The sequence below is a fragment of the Falco cherrug genome, chromosome 6 (assembly GCF_023634085.1).
Source record: "Falco cherrug isolate bFalChe1 chromosome 6, bFalChe1.pri, whole genome shotgun sequence".
Classification (NCBI taxonomy): domain Eukaryota; kingdom Metazoa; phylum Chordata; class Aves; order Falconiformes; family Falconidae; genus Falco; species Falco cherrug.
Window position 1 is genome coordinate 49,480,700 of NC_073702.1, and position 26,255 is coordinate 49,506,954.

A 26,255-nucleotide genomic window follows, 5' to 3' on the forward strand; every position below is an offset into this window, starting at 1 on the left:
TAGAAAACTCATCAAGATCCTGTGCAGGTAACTGAGTTGCTAGTGACATCAGTCCTTTAGGTTAAGCTGTCATTGCAGGAGATATGTTGGATATTTAAATTATACGTATTAACATATGAACTAAAAAAAAAAAGTAACTTTTTCTCTCTCTAAGAAATGCTTTCTTGTGCTCAAGTCTTAGGACGATAGAAGACCCTAGCATAAAAAGTATGGGCAAAATTCATACATTTTGGGACGTGCATGTGTGTGCACATATATAAGCCTAGCAATTCCTAGTAGTTATCCTTGCCCTATAAAGCAGCATTAATATTATTTCTTAGTGTTAACATGTTACCTCAAAGTTTGGTTTAATTTTCTTTGTGGAGGAATGAATGGGGACTATTCCCCCACCCCGGCTTCGAAATATGACCAACAGCTAATTCTGTGCTTTTTTTTGTTTCTTGTAGGCTGGCACCGATGCGATTATATACACTGTCCAAACGGCATTTTGTTCTGGTCTTTGTAGTATTCTTTGTTTGTTTTGGTCTGACAGTCTTCATAGGAATAGCAGGTAAGGATATTGTCTTTGTAAAAGATTTCAGTTCTTGTATGCTTTATCTAAACCTGTTGGTATTTACAGATGTATTTAAATGCTAATGAGCTTACTGCCCCTAAGGTGTCTGAGAAAGCATTACTTTTGACAGGGAGGGGGAAGTGTCTCCTCCATCTCATTTTTTTCATAGGAGTATTACCTACACAGATTTGGTATTTGCAGCTGCTTTCCAGGGGAGAGTCAGTAAAGTAAAACAAAACCTGCTTCATTGTAACGTAATTTTTCAGCAGGCTGCTACATTAATTTTCTTCTTTGTATTTCAATCTGTAAAATGGTGGTGCTCATACGTCATTTCCTGGAAGGAAATTGATAACTGTTTGAAAGGCTTCTAAATGTTTGGGTGATAAATGCCACAGAAATATAGAATATTTTAGTGATGTAAAAATGGCAGCTTCTTTTGTCAAACATAGATGAGCTTAGGTGTCTGGTTTCAAAGACCTTTGTGGGAGTCACGATGATCTGGGAGACTAAGCCTGGATACTTATCCTGGAGATCAGAGAGATTTGTGAAAGTCTGGTTGACAAAGATGCGGAGTGTCATTAGGCAGACGGAAAGTGTGGGAGCCATCTGTATTTCATTCCAGAGAGCTTCTCCAGGTCTAAAATGTACTTGGAAAAAAAAAAAATCAGTGTGCTGTCACTGCACTGTTAATAAGCTAATGCTTTGCTGTCAGAGTATCTTTGTCAAAGCAGAAGCGATGGACAGGGAGAGGGGAAGGGAGGGACTTGTGTACTCATTAAGCAACCCGCCCCCCCCATGTAAGAATTATTTAAGGACAAGGAGGTTACCACCTCCCCCCACTTTACAGCTTATTTCCACCCAGCTGTGTTCTCCCTGGCACTCTCTGGCACCTCTTGTAGGGTTGTCTCTACCTCTGCCCTGTCCTTCACTTCCTTTAGAAGGATTTAGATTCATCCCCTCCTGCCTGCCTTGGAAAGAAGTGGGGGTTAAGTGGAGGCAGCTGTTTGGGCTTTTTGTGCCTTGTAGGCAGTATGTTCTTCATAATAGCATTAAATAATAATTTTTTTTTCTGTGAAATAAAACCTTCTTTCCTGCTGTTTGATTTATTGTAGCAGCCTAAGGTTCAGACAGACTTTCAGTCCATAGAGCTTAACCACAGATATTCCTGTGATTTGCCTAAGGATGCTGAAGGGCATTATTTTGCCGCTGAAATACTGTATAAATACATTTACAAAAAAGCATTTTACATGAATGATAAAGGAAAAAACTCCTGGAATTACTTAATTTAGTGCTATTTGGCTTTAAAAGTGAACCATATTTGTAGTTGTGTATTTATACTGCTGCTGAGTTGCAAGAGATGCAAGAAAGTTATTTTACGTAAGGCTAGGCAAAAAGCAGTGCTCTTGGAAAAGAAAACTGAGCATTTCACTCTTAATCAGTGGCAGAACGAGAAAGAGAGCTGTGTTATCGTGTTGCGTCTGTGTGCAGAGTGATCCGATGATGTGGTTGCCTTTGGTCCAGGGAACTTGGCTGCTGTAAGGCAACACTTGGTCATGTGCACCCCGCTGGGGTCCCAGGGCTCGCCTGTGATCCCCTTCAGGAACTGGCATGGCTGTGGGATTTTTGTGCTTGTAAGAGTGGTTTGCTGGATCCTTTTGTTGACAAAGCGTGAGCACAGTTCATTATTATACATTCATTATTTTTAAAAGAATGCTGTTTACCTTGGGAGGACACCCACTGAACATTTACTGTGATGTTTTTGGTGGCTTTTGTTGACAGCTCCTTGCTTCCAGTGAATAGAGGGAGGGGCATTAACAATAGGGTGCTCCCTCAGTAAAGGGTGCAGTCTGAACAAAACTCACCAAACCCACTAAGTAAATGAAAAAAGTGTGAGATACCTCCGTGTTTTCTGTGCTACTTGAATATGCCTTTGCCCATATTCAACATCTCTCTCTGCAGTTTGGGAAGCCTAGCAGAAGTCTTGCTTCTCATCCGAGGAAACAAACAGTTTAATGAGGTAGCTGTTACTCTTCAGTTCTTTTAACCCAGGACAGGTGCACACTTGTTCTCCCCGTGCCCCCACACCCCCAAGTTACATTCACTTTCTTTCCCTCTTCCCAATGGGTCTTTGTTATCTTCCGGGTGAGACAAGTGCAAGGAAAATCCAAGGTGCAGAGCTCATTTTCTGTACCTGTGCAATTTTCCTGTTCGCCACCTCAGGGTGGTTCTCTTTGTTTTCAGGCATGATTCTGTTGACTGAGCAAGACTGAAAAAAACCCGCCCAATAACAATGTAGTGTAATCACCATTGTTTAGTAACATGACCACAGCATTGTTTTGGTTAGCTGCTTTAAAAAGCTTTAATATATTGCTTGCTAGAGGAGTAGGAATTACAGCAGTAGAACCTTATTATTTTTTTGGTTGCTGCTCTTAACTGGGACTATGGTCTCTCTGCCCCAATATTGATTCATATCTTCTGGTTTAAAAAAAAAAAAAAAAAGTTTAAAAAGGCTCATTGTGTTGTTTTTGTTAAGATTTAATTACTGAAAGATGATGACTTATCAACCATGAGCACTTACTGAAATTGAATTAGGCTTTTCAAAACAAAAATACCTTCCAAAAATCTGTGCTGTTTGTATGTACTTGAGAATTGAAAAGTTCAGTGATGCAGAATGGACTTTATAGTGGGTAGCTGTTAGTGAAGTTGAACTGTAATTCTAATATGAAGCTTTGATTATGATGGGTGAAATTCTTCATTTTTCCATTGTAAAGTCTGTAAGATTATTAATATTATAATTACAGTGGTTATAGAAGCCCAAGCAAAGCTGCATGTTTAGGGCTGTCATGGCAGATAATCTAAAATACTTCTTGCACAGAATGATTCCATGTTGCTTATTTATAAACTTCCTTCTTTTCCATTGTTTCCCTGTAGTAACTTTGAAGTCTATGGTCTTTGTGAAAAACTGCTTTTCTTGCATAGTTTTTTTAATACTAAATTTGTGGCTGAAACAGCATGTTTTGAGGATTAATAATTTACAATAAATTGCCAGGCTGAATACATAAGGGGAGAGACCATTTGAACAGAGAAATCTTAACTGTGACGCCTCTAGAATGATCCAACTATGCATGTGTATGTCCTGCCTATGTCCCTACCTGCTATACATGTCCTCTATGTTTGTTCATACCCCAGTATATACATACAGACTTTTTCCTGCTTTTCCCTTTAATTTTTCTGGTTTAGTCCTTTTGCGTATGTACTTATGCATGCATGAGTACATACTTCTGCGTATATACATACAGACATACCTAAGAAGGCTAAGGGGAAACTGTACTGCTGTCTATGACAACTTTATCAGAGGATACACAGGAGATGGGGCTAGACTTTTCTCAGAGGTGCATGATGGTAGGGTGAGATGCAACAGACACAAGCTGGAACACAAATTCCAGTTAGACATGAGGAAATTTTCTTGTTAGAAGGGTGGTTAAATACTGGAACAGGTGGCCCAGGGAGGCTGTGGGAGTCTCTGTCCTTAGAGATGTTCAAGACTTGACTGGACATGGCCCTGAGCAACCTGATCGAATTAAATAAGAGGCTGGACTAGATGGCTTCTGCAGGTCTCTTGTAACATAAATTATGATTTTATTGCTTCCCATTAACTGCATACAGAACTAGAGGTAGAATGTGAGTGGATGGATGTGGTTGACCAGTACATGTGTGTCTGTATCCAGAATGATTAGAGGAGAGGTTGCATAAAAAGTCTGGAAGCAAGCTGAACACCTCCCACTACAATTGGACATGAAACTCTATGGATTAAATAGATCGTCTGTCTTGGGAGAAATTGTTTATAGAACTTTTATACAATTATGTTTATTTATGTGATGATATATATAATATATTATAGCACCAGCTTTCTATAGAGAAGGAGGGGCCCCATCTGAGTAGACTGAGAATTGTTCCCAAACATGTGGGTATCTTGGCTTGAACAGACCAATGCGATGAAAATCCCGCACTAGCCAGAAAATACTGTTACTATGATTGTACAAGCGAGTACACTACATGTAGATAAAACAGCATTAACATCAGGCACTCAAATACCATGGGATGTGCTTGCCCTGCTACCCAAGCCCGGAGTGCAATGCATTAATGGGTGCTATGCCCTATGTAAATCAGGCCGTGGTAGCAGTTCGGCTATAGAAACTTTATAATGCAATTAAATATATTGGGTTTGATATGTTGTTTTAAATATGTTGTGGTTTGTTGAGCTTCAAGTTACTGTAACAACAGTGCCACTGGTGCTTAGCTAACTTTTCCTGTGGCTGAGTACCTTTAATGAATGCAATGTACAGCTTAGCTTGGGAAAAGTACAGTGTGGTTGGTTGTAGTCGTTTAGAGTACACATGCAGGGCTTCTGACACGGAGTTCTTGATTTATAATTTATTTCCTATTTAATTATGCCTAGAAATACTGTGGCAGAGAGGCTTAAAGGAACATTCAGGCCAAGTTTATTAATGATGTTGAGATGTCTAAGTGATTTACCCTTCATCTTAAACATCTGAAAAGTGGAATACTATTTACCTGCTTTTCAGGGAGGTATTTTATATGGTCTTTTTAAATCTGATATTTACATCATTACTAATCAGTAATATGCATACTTCAATATTGTTTTCTTTCTTCCTTCATATGTATTGTGTAGGTCCTAATGTAATTGAAACTTCTGTAGCAAGAACTGACTTAAATAACAGCCTAAAGGTAAGAGTTAATAAATATTGTTGGATTACAGGAGTGGCTTTATTTAATGTCAGTAATGTTACACATTCACCTTCCCCCAATTATTTTAAGTGTTAAAATTTGTACTGGAAAAATTCTTGACCACATGATGCTTTCCAGTTTGAAATTGAATGTACAGTATTGTACTACCACTGTGTTGTTTCATGGGTGGCCAGCAGCAATTTCTAGTCTCTTAATTTTCTGAGCAGGAAAGGCAGGAATTCTATGATGTTTCTGAACAGTAATTTCTGATAAAGTAACCCTTGAGTATTGATAGGATTCCCTGGTGAGTTCATATTGGAGATTCTTGTAGGAGGTCCAGAAGAAGAAATTGAGAACATAAACTGAAAAAGAATGCTGTCAGTGACAACTGATGATATCTTTCTTGTGATCTTCCTTTTTATCAGCCGAGAAGGAATATGTTTTTTTCTTGTTAATTGTTCACTGTCATGTGACCAAGACATGGGATCTGGCTTCCTAACATGAACCTTCATGTTCATTTTCTTGAAAGCTTTCATATTCTGGTTCTCTGTTCTTGCATTTTATTTTTTTGTCTAGCTCTTCACTGTCAAGCTAATATTGAAAATAATTTGCTACTTCTCTGGAAGACTTACATCTGAACTGCTTATTGTACTGTCCACAGAGTTGCACATATTAAATCTATTACCAAAAATATTGTCACAAACATAATTACCATGCCTTTCATCGTTGTAACTACAGATATATCATGTAACTGAATAATGTCTGGTGCTAATCTTATGGGGTTTTTTACAGCTGAAGCCATTTAATTTAAGTTCACCACCACTGTCCACTTACAATCAGCAGCTGTGGCTGACCTGCATTGTTGAGCTGGATCAGCATGAGGGTGAGAATCTTACCTAATTCTCAGGAAACTGATATAGTAACTTGTATATTGTATCTTTCATTTCATCTGTCACATACATGATCCTGTTGCTTTCTGGTTATGATTGGTGGATTTTTCCTCTGATACATTTTCTCCCCCTCCATGCCACCCCCTGCCCCTAGTAAAGACATGGACAGCAGTAATCTTGAGAACTGGAAGCAATAGGTATATGGGATAAGCCGTTTGCTATTTCTGTGAAAGCAGTAGTATCTAAAGAATCTGTCTCCCCCTTCATTTTGGAGGTAATTAATGTGTAGATTGTAATTGTATCAATTTTTCAAAAAAATTTCCCTGTAAATATGTGAGAAATACTGTATTGGTAATTGTTAATCTGTTAAGATTCAGTAGAGGGCATTTGTGAATTACTGCCTAAGTATATAAATAAAAAGTTTTGTGAGTTTTTTTATTAATATACTGGACCTCTACTCCGGTAAAGTATAACTGAATAACTTTGAGTAATCTTTGGATATCGTAGTGTTTTAAACTATATTTGGAACTGTATTTCTGCATGTAGCAATAGCTTAAATGTTTTCTCTTTTAATTACAGGATCCCTCAAAAAAAATGTTACTATGACAGTCAAAGTACTTGGAGTGGTGAAGGACGGAAGCACACCATATGTTAATAATCAGGTTCACAATCGGACAAGATTACTCAGTTGTGCACAAGTATGTGCCTGCTTAAATAAAACTGCTGAAGTACATTTTCTTTCAATCTGTTTGTGTGCATGTTACATTACATTGCAAATGAGAAGAATGTATCTGTTAAGTATGTCTCAGGAAAGACTCGAGTATAGTTTTAACTAGAATTGCAACCTAGCTAGCAATGCTGACCAAGATACCTACCTGTTTGTCTCTTTCTGTTTACTTCTATGACTTTTGTCTATTATCCCTCAAAGACCCCTCAGCAAAGCAGTGTGTCCTGCTTAGTCACCTAAACAGATTTAGCAGTACTGAAGAAAGGGGTATTGTAGTAGAAGATTGGGTATAGGGCTCCAGAGGAGACAAAAATTCTCCTCCAACACCTAGCGGAGGGTCTATTGAAATCAGCTGGCATCTGTGTTCTGAAAAAGCCAAATGTCTTGCCAACTGTGAAGAAATGTTTAAGGTTTTTAGTTTCTAGTATAATTTTTACTCATGTTTTTAGGTTTAGAGACATCCAAAACAGCTTCTCCAGATGCATGTCCTTTAGGAAGGGCATAGCTGAAGGTTTTTTGTGATAAGCATGTAGGGTAAATAAAATATTTTCTTTTTTTATATATATATACACACATATATATGAAATCTGCAGAAATTAATTGTGTTCCATTAGATTTAATTACACACAGCCAAGAGGGCAATATGCTTGGGTTTTTTCTTTCTTTCTGTGAAGTTTTAGAAATGAGTTCATACAAAATAGCCCCGTCTCACAATCTGATAACCTAGAGCTTGACTGACAGGAGTTATGTAGATCCTTCCTGGTGCTGCAAGCAGTTGCTTTCACCAGCTAAAGTGGAAAGCTAGCCTTCTTCATCAGTTCAACCTGCTGACTGACTTCAGCAGTTTCTTCTACTTTGTCTGATATCTGTCGAGAAATTTATGTGCAGGTCTTACTTGAGTCTTATTCTGACTGATAAAGATTGGTAAGGCATATAACAAATACCATCAATATCTGACCATTTAGAAACAAATTCTCCAACCTAAACTAACAGTGCATATTCTGGAATGAAGGCTTTTACATATTTTTCTTCACTATATATGTTCACAGAAATGCAGTGAAATCATTGTTGCTCACCTTGGCTACCTGAACTACACTCAGTATAACGTATTTGTTAGCTTTGAAGATCTAAATAAGTTGACATACACCATCCAGAATATTACTTTCACAGTAAGTACAAAGTTTTATACTAGCAAAAGAAATCTCTTTAATTACTAATGCTGTAGAAGTCTGCTTTAACTGTAATTAAAAAGTTGTCTCATTTTTGAAGATAAACATAAAGATGCATCATAATAATTTTTTTCTGTCACTACTGTCAGAACTATTATAGCATTTGCTGTTAATAAAGTTCTAGACAAATTTTTTTAACTCTGGAAGGAAAGATTTTTCTTTCAGAACTGCTACTGCTGTTTTCTGGAACAGATAAATTTAATGTGATATCTGGAAGATATTTTTAACAGTATGCAAGCTAAACTAGAACATCCAGTTTTCTGCACTTTCTTACAGAGATGTTGCCTCTCTAAAACAGTATCTTTTTCAGCCTTTCCAGGAGGTGTATCTGAATTTGCAAGATTTTTCCAGACTTTATAAAAGCAAGGGCTAGAAAGATTTAAGACACTCAAAGAAAAATGAAGACTACTTTTTTATTATTTTTATTTTTTTTTAATTGTGCTTATAGGGAAAACTGTTTATTCAGCTAAAATAAGCAGGCTAATAAAATAGTTCACTAAAATAATCCATAGTGAAATAAGAAGTTCAGTTCATAGTGCTAAAGATTGCTTATAAAAGTTACATCATCAGTGTGTGCTGAGTGGCTCCAGAAAGAAATTTAGAAACATGTGCACTGGGAGAAAATGAAACTAACCTAAATTTATAATATAGGTTACTATGGTATATTCTACCTATATGCAACAGTCGATATGTCAGAGCAGGTAGCAAGCAAAAATCTTACTGTAAAGCTAAAGTGTTTTTTATGTACTTAATTAACTTCCAGATTTCAAACAGGACAAAAGGTTGGAGCATTTATAGTTGTAAGATTTATTATCTTGCTTTGCAGGCTGCCTTTAAGGCAGACCTGCGTGCAAAGCCAAAATACCCAAAACTAAACCCCTGTTTCCCTGCAGCAACCAAAACTGTCAATTTATTTCATTATTACAATGGTTTATGGTGATCTCAGTTGAAATCATAGGTTGCCTTTTTTATAATAGGTTTCCCTACATATAATTTTTGTTCTACATTGACAGTTTAAAAAGACAAGACAGAGGTTGACAGATTTAATACATTGAAAGGTACAGCTTCTTGTTCAGATAGGCAGAGCATATGTTGTACCAGGATTTTACATTTCAAAAGTGGCTTCAAAAGAGAAGCATGCCAGGTATGAGATAAATTGTCAACAGAGCAGAGTTTATGCAAGCTGATATGTTATAATTAATATTTTTACCCTTCTAATAATTAGAGGAGGACAAGAAAATTTTCCTCCTTAACCTATGAAAAATGTTCTTTATTTCTGATTAGCTCAAGTATTCTTCCTTACTTGATTTTCTTCTTTCCACTTCTGAAACAAGAGAATAAACTTTAAGAAAACAAATCCATTACAGGAGGATGCCTGTACTTTATTAACCTGTTCATAATCAATTTATGCATTTGACTTTGATAATAAAGAACATACTGGATTTAGCCAATTATTGGCATTCAAACTTTGAATGAAAGTGCAATTGAAATCAATTAAGGAAGTATTTTTTTGTCCTGAGAAGAGCTGTAACATATGACAGCACCCTTAACGTGTTACAAAGTGGCAGGGTAAAGCAGAAGCAAGGATATTAGGCTGCTTTGGTTATCTTTTCATCAGATAATCCTATGGGTATACATTTATCTTTGCCTTTCCATGGTGACATGGTGGAATTTGGTTATACCTTTACATTTTGAAAAGCCTGAGAACTTCTCAGTGTCTGCAGAAAGTGCTGATTATTCATGTTGTATGTACCCTGTCAAAGCATTGTTCACTGGGCTATTTTTTTCTGTTTCCTTGTAGTGGAAGACCTACAATCCAACTTTTTCACAAGTGGAAATATGGTTCCGATTTGTCTTTGTCGTTCTTACTTTTATGGTCACGGTAAGATTTCGTTTCAGTTTTTCTGGAGTATATTATGTAGGCAGCTGATAACCCTGCTCTGTAGTGCCATATTTAGTAACTTAACCCCAGGCAGCAGAGATGAGATATCACTGCATGGGTGTAAAAATATGTTTCTGAAATACTTTTGTAGTTGCTACTTTTATGTTTTTACAAGTGGTATTGAAGCAACATTATGAAAACGGGTTAAATGGGAGAACTTGTTTTTCTAAACTCTGCTTTTTGAATTGAACATAAAGAATTTTGTTTAAACAAAGGGAGTTGTGAATACATGCTAGAAAAAATATGTTTTTGCCATGTGGGTAGGCTCAGACATTGGAATAGGATGCCCAGAGCGTTGGCTCTCCACTCCTGAAAATGAGCAAAACTCAGTTGAATATGACCTTGATCTAACTTTAAAGTCATCACTGCTTTGAGTGTGAGGATGGGCCAGATGACCTCCAGAGGTACCTTGCAATCTAAATTACACTATGATTTAGATTATCTCTCTCCTCCAATCTGGTTTGGCCCCTGGAAAAGAAGTGTTTGGGGAAAAAACCCACAACATAAAATCTAAAACGCAGAATTTTCAGAGTAAGGACACTAATGCCCTGTACACCTGCATAACATTCTTCTCACATAGATGATGTCAGCAGGTAACTGTGAATGTGGTATGGAATCTTTTTTTTTTTGTTAAGAAGTGAGTTTAAGTGGAAGTTGTTGGTAGTGTATGACCAGTAATCAGGCAACATTTTTTCATACATTGTTGATTTGCACAGTACTAGCTGGTTTCCTTCTCAGTTTGCTTCAGAGATTAAGTAATTTGCATTGGGGTAAGCCCACAAACTTGAAGTAGAAGTAGAAGCTAGGAGATGTGGCTCCTGTTTTACAATGTTCTCAGTGGCAATGAACTCATGAAGTAGCCTTTGCAATGGGCTGTGTTACCTCTTTAATCCGGTAAAACCATTAAGGCTGTATTTGTTCCTTAAAATTTTTTTTTGTTGTTTTATAGTGTCTGTTTGCACATTCCCTGCGGAAATTCTCTATGAGAGACTGGGGTATTGAACAGAAATGGATGTCCATCCTCCTTCCCCTCCTGCTACTTTACAATGGTACTTATATACTGGAATTTTTAGAAAAGCTCCTTTTTAAAAAAGAAAAGAAAAAAGAAAAGAAAAAAAATGCACGCAAGAGAGGAGGCAAAGTGGAATTTGGCCTTGAACTTACAAGCAGCTGTTTATAAGGCTTCAGGAAACTAATTAAAAAAAAAAAAACAAACCACACAAACCACAACCCTTTTTAAGTGTATTAAATTCAAGGGCATAATTAGTAGGTGGATTTCATTCTCTTCAGCCACATGAACATCAACGCTATTTGTTTAAAGCCCTGGTTGGAAAAGGTGACTGCAACCATAGTGAACCTTCCATATACTGACCTATAAATGCAGTTTCTGTGTCTGCTAAGTCTTACTTCTTCATTTTTCAGATACTTGCACGTCAGTTAAAAATGGAGGGTACTTTTAGTCCAGTAAACCACATCAAATTCTAGCACACTCTAGCAGTACCAATAAAGAATAATTGCTTTTCGGTCATTCTATGATAATTTTTTAGGTCATCACCAAGAGTAGTGGTTTAGTAAAGAGTCTAACAAAACCTGAATTCTTCTAGAAGTGTTGGCAACCATTTGAGATTATTTCTGCAGCACAGAGGATTGCTGCTGGAGGCACCTTTCTTTGTAACGGCACCAATCTTTGTAAATTAAGATGCAGTAAACTTCAATTTCATTTTCTGGTGTAATTTGAAAAAAAAGGGCGTTTTGTTCCTCTGAAGGTCCATTCTGCTTTGCTTTTCATAAAAGAAAAGGCTGTGCTTTTTCCCCTCTGTTTAACTTTTTTTTTCTTATTTTGTTACAGATCCATTTTTCCCCCTTTCCTTTCTGGTGAACAGCTGGTTTCCTGGAATGCTGGATGATCTATTCCAGTCACTGTTCCTGTGTGCGTTGTTGCTGTTCTGGCTTTGCGTCTACCATGGTATAAGAGTACAGGTAAGGGTGCAACATTATCTCCTACTTACTGAGAAGTCAGTACTTTTTTTTTTTTTTTTCAGTTCTCTCAAAAGGTGGCAAAAATAAAATTGGATTTTTAAAACAAGAGACATCTATGTTATTCTTAAAGTACAATTTGACACATGAAGCTTTGGAGTTAAAATGAGTTGCAGTGAAGTAGATTGTCTTGACGCTACCATGCCTAAACGAGATCGATGGGACAGTCCACTCTACACTAATGCAAGACAGTCTTCAGAATTACGATGCCGTTATGTCTTGTTCTTGCTTGAAAGGTTTTGTTGTGGTATATGGTGGTTGATTGGTTTTTAAACCCCTTTAAAATACTGCATAAGATAAATATGAATTCTGGAGCATATTCCTAGATATGCAGTATTAATGAAATATGTGGGACCTTATAAATAGGATGCACCAAATGTACTGCATCTTATTAACACAAATGATGATACAGTTTTATGTCTTCTGTAATCACCCATGCAAGTTAAAAATACAAAAGTCTCTTAATCTAGTTCATGTTGGACAAAACAAAGATGATAGCTATTTTATTCTGTCAAGAATGAATGAAATCTCAAATGTGTTGTGTCTCAACAGGGGGAAAGGAAGTGCTTAACTTTCTATCTGCCCAAATTCTTTATTGTTGGACTATTGTGGCTGGCCTCTGTTACATTAGGAATATGGCAAACGTAAGTAATTTAAAATTTAGTGCAAAAGTAATGAGCTGAGAGTATTGAAGAATGAGAAGATTTTTTATAATTAGTGGTATGTTTCTTAATGATCTGATTGTGATACAGGAAGGGAGTTCAAATTCTTATGTCTTTCTGTGTTGCAAATTGTGACTGATTTGAAAACAGAATTTCTCATGGATGATCTAGTAGTACATAATTTTATAAATCAGACAGAGATCTAGAAATCACTAGTTTGTCAGTGTTACGGCTCCCTGCAGTACTCCCTCTAGCACTATGTCCCAGTTAGCTTTTAGTATTCAAAGCAACAGTTTCTCTGTAGTTAGCTATTACACAGTTTGACCAAACTTTCTCAGCTATTAAACCTGCACAATTGGTATTGACACTGCTTAGTCAAGTTATGCTCTGTCTCTTCAAAACACAATTATTTTGCTTGGTTTAGTGTTTCTCTTTTCCAGTTTGTTATGTTAACATAAAGGTGTCACTATTCCCTACCCAGAAAACTTTCTCAGTTTTGGTACATTTGTAGTTTCTAAACTGTTTCAGCCTCAAGTGTCTGCCTCTTATTTTATTCCTCAGGAGGAAAATATCTTGTAAACTTCTCCATGCCGTTTTACATTGTTGAAAGCAGTGCTGTTGGAAACGCTTGGGCTAATGACCTATCAGCAGAATTGCTATGAGGGAAGGGCTTATACCACAGCTATTTCTTAAGTACAATTCTTATCACCAAGGATAAGATATAAACACTAAATCCTGAAGGCTTGTAGGAATTTACAAGATTATACGTTTTCTAAAATATAAGTGGGGAGATTAAGACATGCTCGCACCTGAAATCCTCCATATTCCTCCAGAACTGGGTTTGGGAAGGAGGAGGATGTTATGTACTGTAAACTGTCATGACTCCATTGGAATCAATGACATTGCACCAATTTATACAGCCAAAAACCTTTAGTTATAAACTCTGTATAGTAACTTTAAACCTTTTCTTTGTTAGTGGGTTTCTTGGTCGGTACGTTCTTTTTGACCTTGTCTTTTGTAATGGTTTAAGTACCACTTTTTCATTTTGAATCTTTTCCAGTGTTAATGAAGTACATGATCCTACATATCAATACAGGGTTGACACGGGTAATTTCCAGGTAAGTCAGAAATGTTTTCTTGCTATTAAGTGGTCAGGTGGAGTTTGTTCTATTAAAATCTGTAACACAATTTAGACAATAGGAAATGCTGGTCAGAGGGTCCTATTCTGACTAGAGTACTTTTAATTTTGCTTTAGAACGTGCATAGGCCATACTGAGCTCCATCCCAATGAGAAGAGTAAATTGTCTTGTAAATCAGGACACTCAACACCACAAGTTTAATTATATACTCATGGCTGTTGGGATTGAAAGAAAAAATTTTAAGCTTCTTACTAAGTCAGTTTTGTACATCTTTACTCCTGCCAAGTTTCTGTGTCCTAGTAAATTTCGGACTTTCTTGTTGTAAAGGAAGATCTGATTTATACGGGTCCTTGTATTGTTCTCAGGAGCTGTGTTTTTAGAAAACCATTGAGATTCAGCTCACTGTGACCTCAGTGAACAAAATGATGACTTCTATCAAACCTTTCTTTACATTCCCCCAGAACCTACCTTGATGTACAGCCATCCTTCTTTTGTACTTCCTTTCATGAACATACTTTCCCTGGATAAATGGACCATTTTGTGTTGTGCTTTGGGAAACGGTGATTTCTATTGAGGGAAGAAGGAATACACCAAGTCTTGTAAAAAAATAAAACCTAAACTCTTCTTACAGGGAATGAAAATCTTCTTCCTTGTGGTGGCAGCTGCATATATTCTCTACCTTTTGTTCCTGATAGTGAGGGCATGCTCAGAACTTCGCAACATGCCTTATGTGGGTAAGCAATATTCTTTTGATTCTTCCCCAAACAGGCTTGCTTCTCCAGGATGCAGGTGTGAGTTTGCTAATAACAACAACTTTTCTGAATCTCTTTCAGATCTCAGGTTAAAATTCTTGACTGCATTAACCTTTGTTGTACTTGTCATTAGGTAAGGCTTTTCAAAGTGCATTTCTCAGTCCTGTAACGTTAATAACCTTTTTTTTTTTTCCAGGGCTTTGAATACATTTTGTTGCTAACAAAATTGTCAATGAAACTGAGGAAAAACCGATATGATTGTTATGGCAAGCATTTCTTAATTTTTTTAACCCTTCCTGAGGCTTTTAGAGATAACTTTATATTGTTACCACAGCAAGACACTGCAAGATTTAGAGGTTCACTTAGCAGAGGTGTTTTCTGTACTGCTGAGGGGTCTGCAGTGCACTGTTCACTTCTTTTGGAGTTTTATAAGCTTCACTTAGTCAAAGCAGAAGTTTAGAATTAGTTTCTTAGATTACTGTTAAGTGTCTGTCTCCCCCATTCCAAGCAGTTATTTCAAATTACTGTTGACTCTTGTATTGTCTATATTGGTTGAAATCTGAGGCAAATAGACCGGGGTGGGGGGGCTGGGGTCTGCCTTACTCAGTTGACTGCTGACTTTCAATCACAAATGACTTTTAAAAATTACTTTTAATCATTCTTAATTTAGAACTATGAAAGCAAATGTATCTTAAAATAAATGGTCAGCCTGTTAACATAATTATTTTCTCATATACTCTTCTGTCAAGCTACCATTTCAATTTTGCTGTTTAAAGACACTGTACACATATATGCTTTTAACTTTTTTTCCACAGCATTGTTATACTCTATCTACGCTTTGGAGCACAGGTTCTACAGGACAACTTTGTTGCTGAGCTGTCGACTCATTATCAGAATTATATCCTTGTGTTGTGATACTGCTCAAGTAGGAATGTTAATCTGTTTTCATGCAAAAAGTACTTAACAGTGATGCACCTAAGGACTGAGACCTTTGACTTCTAGGTGGGCTTTTGAAGTTGAGTCCACTTTGATTAAGGCTTTACGTCAGCATTTTGTAACAGCTTTTTGTAAAGATTATGAGCTGTGAGAGTTTCAGTTGACTTTGTGTACATCATAGAAGTCATTTGATACTGCATTTGATACACTTCAAAAGGAACAAGGGCCTAAATATGCATACATTCAAGTAATTTTAACAAGTTATTGTGACAAATTTGGCTGCATTCACTGTGTGAATTCAGTTTGCTGTATACCTGTTACTTGGCACGGAGTGTACCAAAATATTTGAGAAATTAATAGTTTAGAAGCCACTGAAAATGTGTCTGTGTGTTGGTCCAAGTCTACATGTAGAAGAGGTCACAGCAGAGAATTTAAGTGACTTGAGAGAGACTATTTCTGATGCCTATCGGCAGCAGGATTACAAACTATTTCTGGACCTGAACCATGAGATCCTAGTTCATTCCACTATCTGAAAATGCCTGTGTGACTGCAACTGCTCCCATTACTGATATGCTTAGGTAAGTATTGGGAGCTAGTAGAAAACAGTAAGTAAAGCCTTCAGTATTTTCCCAAAATGATGGCAAGAAGCCATCTTCCGTGTTCTGTCTACAGACAGTCCTTTCTCCCTCCTTCTCAATCACTGTGCCAAGGAAAAACTTTAAAAAATAAACAAAACAAACCAACCCCACCTGAACACTCCCCTTACTCAGCTTTCTTTCGAAGGCACAACTATTCAATCTACCATGCACTCCACCACTCAAGAGTAGACCTTATCTCAGCAAATGTTACTTGTGTTAAAGCTTTGTCTTCAGCGAGAGCTTTACCATGAAAGAGCGTGAGTACATTAATTGTCACTGAATTTAAAACATGCAGTTTTGTTTAGCCATTCATATTCTCAAACTTTAGTAAGGTAAACATTTTTTTCATTGAGATAGCTTATGTATGGTTTGGGTCTTGTTTCCAAAGTTAATATGTGTGGAACTATATTGAGCAAAATCCTTGACACTTACTACCAGCAGAATTCTTATCATTTTATGGTTTATTGAACTTTTATCTCTACACATTAGCCTTCGTGTACTCCCCCTCAAAGAACGCACTTTATGGTAAGTGTAAGCTATTGTGTGGCATACTTAAATGACAAGAGCTGGCATATTAGCTTATACTGTGTAACATTTTTATATTTTGGTTGTCTTTTTACTATTTCCATTTACTTTGAGTTAACATAATCAGAAGCTGCACTGCTCCTGAACAAATGAGGATTGGAAATATGAAGGAACACATAAAATGTATACAGCTGATCAGCTAGACTTGAATTCTTATGCACTTAGACGAAGCTTATAATCGATATGATGTTTGCATATAAGGCACTAATTTTTGCATGGACTCACATAAAGTCCTTAAGGAGCAACAACACTGCATTTGTACTTTGTTCTAACAAAGGTTAATGTATTGGCATGCTGGCAGACTGGACTCTGAAATAGGTAACACGCTGTTGGAAAAGTAGGAGTGAAGCTGATCTCTTACATAGGAGGAATTCTGGGGAACTTGCTATGGGGAAAGGGCTGCACAAGGCCCGTGTAGAGGGAGATAAAGGATTGAATTGGTGGGACTTCTGGTTTTGCACTCTGTGTGGAGGATGTAATTTGATTCACATGATGATTATAAAGCATTATCCCTCTCTAGCAGATAAAGATCTTTAAAATAAGTATTTTATTGCTGAGTGCATTCTCTGGTTTTAGCCTTGAGTTTAAAATATGGAACCATAGAACAGCCCAGTTTGGAAGGGACCTGGAAAGATCATCTGGTCCGATCTTTCGTGGGAAAGAGAGCCTAGATAAGATTATCTAGCACCCTGTCTAATCACATCTTGCATGCAGAGAGGTATGCAGGGGGAAGGCATTACATATCAGAGCTAGCCCTTCCTCTAAATTTAGAATGGTGATGGATGGAACCATTACAGAAAATGGCTATTTTTCCATTAAGGAAAACAAGAGGAATGGCTGGGTGAGCATAAAGTTAAAAACTTGCTGATGGGTTGCAAGAAATATTGGTTTATAGAAGGCAGAAAGTAAAAAGCTGCCAGGAAGGTGCTGTTTATGGCAAATGGCTGGATTGAATTTTACTTGCATATGGTTATGAAGTGGAGTTAAGCAGCACAGATTTTGCAAGGAATGAAGGCCTTGAGGTAGAGGGAATTATCATAAATAGCCAGTGGGAAGTATGTGTTTTGTTTTGTCTCGCCGTAAAGGTACAAGTCCATCCTTCATCTATTACAAGGATGAAAAATAACAGGCTAATCATTGACTTGCATACAAGGAATTACAGCTTTGGTCTACTATATTTGTAGTTTGGAAATAACCAAGAAGTTAAAGAAGTCAGTGCTTTTTAATACATATGAACTTTTAAATAATGGTTAAGAATAATGAAGACTGACTGAATTACTCTTATGTGCAGGTTGAAATAATATGACATAGGGAACTGCACGAGGGAGGATATCCACTTACGCAACATGGAGAATATCTATCTAAAAATGAGATAGTTACATCATCTCCTTAACTTTTAAGACTACCATGATGTAGTGGCTGAAGGGTTTAAAGGAAATAATTCCTGTTTGGATATAGTTTTGTTGAATTGTAGTCATGACTGCCTTGGAAGTTACTGAGTTTTCTGCTACAGTGTTGAGTTGGAAGTACAGCCATATTTCTATATTTAATGTGCCAAATTAACCCTTATTTGTATTTTCCAGAATCACAGTTGAAAGACAATCCTGCTTTTTCTATGCTGAATGATTCAGATGATGATGTGATTTATGGGTAAGATTTTTAAAATACCTACGAGAGTTACTTCTGTTGTGTTATTTTTGGATATGGAAAAGAACATTATATTAAATAACGGAAGGATTTGTAGGTTGTAAGCAAAAGTATTCTGCCTAAAGAACAGAAACATAGCCGTATTCTGAAACAGAAATGCAATGAGAATGCATGTTATTTTTTTTTTCTTTTTTTGGTTTCTAAAAGGGATTGCCATGGCAGTAATACAAACAGGTAAGGAAGTATTAGGATGCTGGTAGTTTATGAAGGCAGCAAGAGCGGTGAAAGGAAAGGACCTCCTTTTAAACTGGGAAGGATTGCAGGAGCCAGGTGGAGTTTGCAAAGAGGCAGCTCATATACAAGTGCTTCAGGGAAGGAGAATGGCTCTTCTTAAATGTCCATCACCTACTGAAATAAGTATAATCACATCTAGCAAAACTTCCTGGACTTGTGTGAGCTTACGGAATACAATTACAGTAGCACTTAAAACTCATCCCAATCAGGTCTTTCTGTGCTAGAGACACTAAAGAAAGTCATTATCTGCCCTTGACGTTTTCCTCTCTTACCAGAGACACTGAAGTGGCTGGAACAGTGAGGATGGGATTAATATTGTGGTGGCCTGAACAAGTTTGTGCTAGACTAGCTATATGTGTTGTCCGAGGTAGCTTGCCTTTGTTTAGTTAGATGAATAGTGGTAGTACCGGCTTGCTTCTGTACAAATCTGCATGAAAAGGGGCTTGTAGTTAGTGGAGTAACTTTTATTATGCATCATCCTCTGGAGAGAAGTCATATATGTTGTTCATAACTCCAACAAGGAAGGAAAACAGATAACCAGCTTCTTACCCAAACAGCAATTTGATACCTCAGTGTACTTTAGAACTTTTCTGTTTGTTTTTGACTTCCTCTCTCAACACCATGTTCAGAAGTTTTAACAAGTATCTGTTTTACAGGAGTGACTATGAAGAAATGCCACTTCAGAACGGTCAGGCTATTAGGGCCAAGTATAAAGAGGAATCGGACAGTGATTGAGTGATTTTGACGTAGACAGACTTGTTCAGCTGGAATTAAACCAATTTAAGTTTTCTTAGATGGACAACTTCCTTGGCTTCCTTACAGTCTGCTGTCATCTGAACACCGGCTCCCAGGAAGGAAATCCTGCTTCTGTTTTTGTTTACAAAGTTAAAACTGAAAAAAAGGATGCTTGAAAAGGTTGTGGTGAAAACTTAAGAAACCAGAATTTTTACACATCTTATAAAATGCCTGATAGCAGGATGTTTGTGGACTAAAATCTTTAAGTCTATTTCCATTTTAGAAGTGTCACATTATATGCTGATTTTAAAATTGCTTCCTTGCTGCAGCTTGGTTTTTTGGTTTTGTTTTTGGGGGTTTTTTGAGGATTCTGTACAGCATACTGTCATTCATCTGTTCTATTTGTGTTAGCTCCTTTGCATATTGTCCACTGCTGTATGAAGTGCCTCATTTCCTTTTCATTTTTCTACCTTAGCCTGTTGAGCTGGAGGCAGGGGAGGCAGGGAATGAAGTGTTTTAGTGTTTTGTTTTTTGTTTTTTTTTTTAAATGTGAGTAAACATGAGCTTTCCATTCTTCCTTTGAAGAAGCGATATAGTCTTAAAACATTTTCTAAATGAACGTTACCAGATTCATAGGTGCGAGATACATACAAATAGTCAATTTCTAGCGAGCCAAAATAGCCTCAGTGGTGCAAAATCATTTGTATAATATGTTTCTTAACATGCTTTACTGCCACAACAAAAGTGTTCATTTCAGTTTTTGGTTTGTTTTTTTAAGCAGCCCTTTCAAATGGTAATATTCAGACAGCAACAAATCTCAGAAGGAAGCCAGTACTCTCTTCTCCAGGTTTTTTATATGCTGGATGATATTGTTGCATTTACAGATAATATAGTATGAAAGTTTCATAGTGAATTACAATTTCAAATTTTCAAACATTTAATTTTTAGGGGCTTTTCTACATCAGAATTTTTCCTTAAGTTGAATTAATAGATAGTTAATCTACACCCTAGGAACAATTTGTGGTTGCTTATGTGTTGAACATGCATGAGAGAGCTTTTGAGATGTTCCATGCATAGTTCAACTTCTTTGTCATACCAGTCACCTCCTGCATTGATCAGAACTTACTAGCACATTTTGTGATTATCTGTGTTCCAGCCTGTGCTGGAACAAAGTTATACGGGAATTAAGTATTCCTAGTACAATGCTGCTGCTTCTCTGTTTCAAAGTTGGTTTCGCCTACACCATCATTCAGTTCTTTATTTAAGTGGATACTGTTTGTTTCTAATTACTTTTGTTTTCAGGTACTTGACCTGTTTGAAAGTATCTTTTTTTCAATGGATTTGTAACTGTGATTTACTCTTGTAAAATTTCTCTGCCCTGCTGCTGTAGAAGACTCTTAAAAGCACTGTTAACGTATTAGGCAGAAAAAATGGTGCTGGCTTACACCAGGGAATTGTGCTCATCACTGAAGCAGTTTAAGCAGAAGAGTGCTATGAAGTCCTACTAGACTTGCTGAATTGTGCTGGGGAGAAAGTAAGACTTGTTCTGCTTTGATGCAATAACTGTTCTGGACCATTCCCATTGCAGTGACCTCCTGGTAGCTGTTCAAGATCGTGAAGGGGAGACCTCACAGGATTAGCAGTTTTCTTAGAGAGGACCAAAGGAACTACTTCATGTGGTTGAATGTGATCATAGAATAGTTTAGATTAAATCAGCGCTCTGTTAAAGACCAAGTGTGGTAAGATGCTGCGTGTGTGTGTGTGAGAGAGAAAATTTTCTAAAATTATGTAGAGCTGTGAAATTTTTTGAGGGTATTTGAAATTAAAAACTTTCTGTACTAGGGATCATTTATTTGTGAGAAGCCAAAGCACTTTTGTATGACTAAAGCAAGGAAACTGCTGGAGCGGGAGGAGGGGGAGGTTTTTCCCCTTCATTTCTTGATTAATTGGTTTCGGTTTAGAAAAGCATATAGGAAAACATGAAAGAAGTATTTCAAGTTAGTGTTTTTTTTCTTTCCAGTGAACTGCAGTAAGCTGTACCTTCAGCACCTTCATTTTAGATATTTTTTTTAACAAATATGGGAGATGATCTTTGTATCCTACAAGTGGAGAGCCCATTCTCACTATTCTGAAGTGACTCTCTTGAGGCTTTTTGAATTTGCTGAATCAAACTTGGGAGCCAACTAGGCATCCTTTGCATACCCCAATCCTTTTGACTTCCATTGGAGCAACAGTGGGTACAGGAATTAGGTCTTCAAAAATTGTTATTTACATGGTCCTTATATATTCAGATCTCTTTTGGCTCTGATATCATTTAATTCTGTTCTGAAGAGAGAAAATCTTTGATTTGACCAATGTGCGATGTATACTAATATTTATCACAGCCTGAACTGGTTGTTACAGTTAACCCTGAAATACAGTATCATGCTTTGGGATTTTATTAACTAAAGGAAATATTTTTAATCTAACTTTGAGATAATGATTTTTTGTCTAAACTGTTCTCAGCCCATTTCACTTGCCATTTTGTTTCCATTAACTTACCTACATCACTACATTCAGAGTGGAAACAAGAAAGCTGAGAATGGGAAATGTATACTTTAAGTGTCTCACTATGGAAATAGTGAGAAAATAGTTTCCTTGTTAATTTTTAGAGAATATATTTTAGGAAATGTTTGCCATGCATAAGAGCTTTGTATTTCAGAAGTGCTAGAGTGTAACGGTAAGCTTGGTTGAAATATTACATCAAATTCAATATACAGTAAAAAGGCAAAAGCAGTGAAGCAGAAACAGTTTTGCTAGCAAGAAATCTCAATTTCACTCTTATTCCACAGCTGGTAAGCAGAGACAGTATCTGAGCAATATCACAATATGGATTGTAAACAGCTTGGGAGTAGGTGGCATGAATTCACCTATAAGTATTGTAACCTAAGGGTGAAACAGAAGATATCTTGGCAAGAAGCTAGCCTCACTTTCCTTTCCTTACTGCTAAAGTAATTGTTTCCATCACTAGTGGAACTGTATAACAAGAAATATACGAAAGGCTCCCAAAGCAGCATACAATGTTCCTGCTCTAAAGGAGATGCCCTCCATCTATTAAATAACTGCAAGGTTTCCATGTACACAATGATCAAGAGTGACTTTCAATGAAACCAATAATCATTCAGCATGAGCCATTCACAGCAACCACTCTCTGTAGTAGTTGCTTTGAAAAGAGAGTTGGTGTTGGATTTGGTTGGAAGCTTTCCTAGGACTGGCAAACAAAAGGAAGCATAAGGCTTAACACCAGTAAGGAAGAGCTAGCGCGGCAGACCCCTGGCACTAACACTGGGGGAAATGGGAGGACAGTTCCAGCTAGGAAAGACTTTGGTCTGTTGTCTTTCTTTGAGCCAAAAGACAACTTTGTATCCATAGTCACCTAATTTTTGCCCCGTTTCCTTTTGCTTATGCCAGTAATAACCTTTGCATTACTGTAACACTTTTTTTAGAAGTTTGTAAATATGTAAAATGAAAACATGGAAAAAATTGTGTACCAAAATGGTATAAAAATGTGTAAGATAAATGCTCTGTTTAATGAGAAGCTGTAATTAAATGCTGCTTTGAGACAGTGTGTGTGAGGACATGTTAAATATTCTACGTATCTATACATTGTTAATGACAGCAAATTTACCCATTTATGTCTGAAAACTTCATGCTAATATGGAATATGAAGGAAAAACTAATACTTCAAGTGAAAACTGGGTATTGAGTTTCTTGGAAGACTTCATGTGCATAATCATTGTTAAATATGTTCATAATAAAGTTTTGTATCTTTATATTGTATCTTGGGGGTTTTTTCCTTCTAGTGAATGACTAACTACCATTTTCATTATATACACATTTTCAGTTTACATGTATTTTCTCATGCATATTTAAACTTAGTTAATTCCTTGGTCAATCTGTGCTGACAGCCTCCTGGACCCCATCCTTAAGCAATTATGTTTTGGCTTGGGTTTTTGTTTTTTTTTTATTACCTTGCCTGGGCTTGAAGGTGGAAGGACAGGTTGCTAATTTTCCTAAGAAATACACTTGCCAGCTCCTCTGTCTTTCTCAAACAGCTTAACAGCGGCTTTGCTGTGTCATGCTGGCAGTAAAACCTCCCCTGGTGGGTGTTAGCAGCACCTACCTTTCTGCTACATGTGCACGCTTCAGGTTAGCTGCTGTCAGATGCCTCTGCCAGCAGGGCTGTACATTCTCCTACTTACCCTGCAGTGATCCATCCTCTCAGCACACCCAGGAAGGGCTGCCCCACCTTCAGCCCAGGGGCCAGTAATAAAAAAAGCTCAGAGCTTGTGAAGATGCTGATGTCATTCATCTCCTTAGAGCTCTGTATATTCCAAGAGTTCGCTTGCTCACAGCTGTTAGACTGCAGAAGCCATCAGCATGTCTCTTTGAGGTGATGCCATTCCTTACATAAACTCAAGGAGAGAGTGAAATCTCATCGTGTGCTGTATAAAGTATCTGTAAACATCTCTGCACAAATGATACACAACTAGCTTACTCCCACTTTAATATCAGAGAGGGTAGTGCTCGTTTACCAGCAGCAGTTAATTCTGAAGTGATTTTCTTTAGGTTTTAGCTAAAACAGTTACTGGTAGAAGACGGGCCATACTAATTTGTGGCAGTTACAGTAAATAATGACACCCCCCCACTTCCCCCTTCCTCTTCCTCCTCCCCTCCAGATCAGAGCTGATGCACCCGATTTCTATGCGGCAGTCCCATGAAGAGGCATGGCAGTGAAGCTAACGACAGGAAACAGACCATAATTACCTTCCTGAATACCGCAGCCCACAGTCTGTGCTAGGTTTCTTTGGACAGCCAGTTAATTGGAGCAAGGACTCTGAAAGCTCATCACTCTAATGCTCTGCTTTGGCACCGAGGTGAGCTGGCCAGCAGTCTTTGAAAAAGGTGGTTAACATGCTTGAAGATACCTAAAACTTAAAAATCTTTAACTGTACAACACTGAGACACTGTAATATGCAATGGCTGAGCATTTCACAGAAAAGTCCTAAGTTCAGCAGAGGGGGGGGACCAACATCCAAAAAAATCGCAACCCCTAAACCCCCTTCTGTAATCCTAAAACTGTTACATTGGAAGTGTTGGTTATTGCTCAAATGTATAATCTATAAAACTCTCTTTCTGTAGCACAACTTCTAGTTTAATTCAACAGTGTTTTTCTCCTCCCGTACAGCTTCTACACTGATTTTCCTGTAGTTCAACACATGCAAGAACCAACAACCAACACATACGCACACAAAAAAAAAATATCAAGAGATTTGCTATTATTAACATGAACAAAATATAAGGAATGTTTGAATGGCCCGACTAAATACCAAGTGTTTCTAGAAGGAAATACTGACTCACAGTGCACAAAACTACTTTTTTAAATGAAAATAAGTATTGGAGTAGATACTACACTACAATTATTATTCTGGCATGCTAATGGAAAGGAGATAAAGTATCCAACCAGCCAGATTAAAAATTCCCTTAGTGATTCTGCGATTTATTCTCTTTATAACAAGTTTCTCTCTCACCCTGATGGCTATTTCAGGTACTTTATTCAATTTATCTTGTTTTTAATATTTTCTTTTTACAGATGTTGTACTATTTCTGACACTGAATACTCTGCTAAAACTCTGCTACAGAACTGTAAGGTATACACTCCTCAGTACAAGGTGTATATACACTCAGTATAGCCCTGTATTATTTACAAGGACATAAGCTAGAATAAAGAAGTCTCTTATCATGAAGGACATGTTTACAGAGATGTTTTGGAACCGGTATGCTAGCAGAAATATATGACTTTTACAGCTATATTAGAAGTCTCAAATGTACCAAGCCCAAACCTGCTGATCAACCTTTTTCCCAAACTTTTTTGACAGCAGAAACGCGTAGGCAGGAAGAGGACTGAAGCCTTGGCCTAGCACAGGGTCTTATACAGTCTGTTTGGATACACAGAGTTACCACAGAGAGCACCCCTGAGCACACCCCTGCGCACCTCGCGCTATAAAAAACATACCTTCTACTGTCATTTGATTTTTCATTATTATGTCTTTCCAGATCACGGAAACATACTGTTGTATTAGTAGCCATCTCATTCTAAACAGCTTTAGTTGACAGCCAGATTCTGAAAACATTTGACAGAGTTTCCTAAATAGAAGCAAATGCAGGTCACCCAGACTAACTCTAGCCCAGGAATACTCTCCCATGCTCGCTTTGTAATTCTTTCCACTTCACTAGCAATGAGCTACTGCTCACAGCAGCAGCATAGCAGTTCGCACAGGCAGTCCGAAATTCATAACATGCTTCCATTTCTTCAATTAGCTGACAAAGAAAACCTTACCCAAGCCTAAGCTGAAAACTTGTTGTACTTGTTTTTCCTTTGCAACTTTAGAAGGCAGGAGACCTATCCACATGTTATTTAGTAAGGACACCTTGAGGCAGCTTCCCCCCCCTTTCAGAAAGGATCATGTTTCACCAACTCTCGGGACTCATCACACTCACTGAATAGCACAACCAGTATAAAAGGTAGCAGGTAAGTTCAAGACCTACTTGACAGGAGTAACTGGCTGCAGTAGTGAATGATTATCCATGTAGAGCTTGCTGAGCACTTCTCCAATGCGAAAAACTCCACCTCTGTTTCTGTTCAAAGATTATAGTTATTTCTGCTATCCTTCCATACCCTAAATACCGTACAATCAGAT

The 26,255-nt window shown here is 37.4% G+C and overlaps 1 protein-coding gene across 4 annotated transcripts in view; it reads left to right on the forward strand.

Moving 5' to 3' along the window:
- The window catches only part of TMEM181 (transmembrane protein 181), a 36,039-nt gene extending 12,712 nt beyond the window's left edge, over window positions 1-23,327 (forward strand). For 3 of the 4 annotated variants that reach the window (XM_055713927.1, XM_055713929.1, XM_055713930.1), the window contains exons 2-17: window positions 447-550; window positions 5,247-5,302; window positions 6,095-6,185; window positions 6,772-6,890; window positions 7,969-8,088; window positions 9,950-10,030; window positions 11,040-11,139; window positions 11,940-12,070; window positions 12,680-12,771; window positions 13,850-13,907; window positions 14,560-14,662; window positions 14,762-14,813; window positions 15,496-15,578; window positions 16,690-16,779; window positions 18,423-18,489; window positions 19,437-23,327. In XM_055713927.1, the coding sequence (XP_055569902.1) occupies window positions 447-550; window positions 5,247-5,302; window positions 6,095-6,185; window positions 6,772-6,890; window positions 7,969-8,088; window positions 9,950-10,030; window positions 11,040-11,139; window positions 11,940-12,070; window positions 12,680-12,771; window positions 13,850-13,907; window positions 14,560-14,662; window positions 14,762-14,813; window positions 15,496-15,578; window positions 16,690-16,779; window positions 18,423-18,489; window positions 19,437-19,515 (1,426 nt within the window). In that variant the 3' untranslated portion in view covers window positions 19,516-23,327. The other variant, XM_055713928.1, reaches the window with a different exon arrangement.
- The last annotated feature ends 2,928 nt before the right edge of the window (window positions 23,328-26,255 follow it).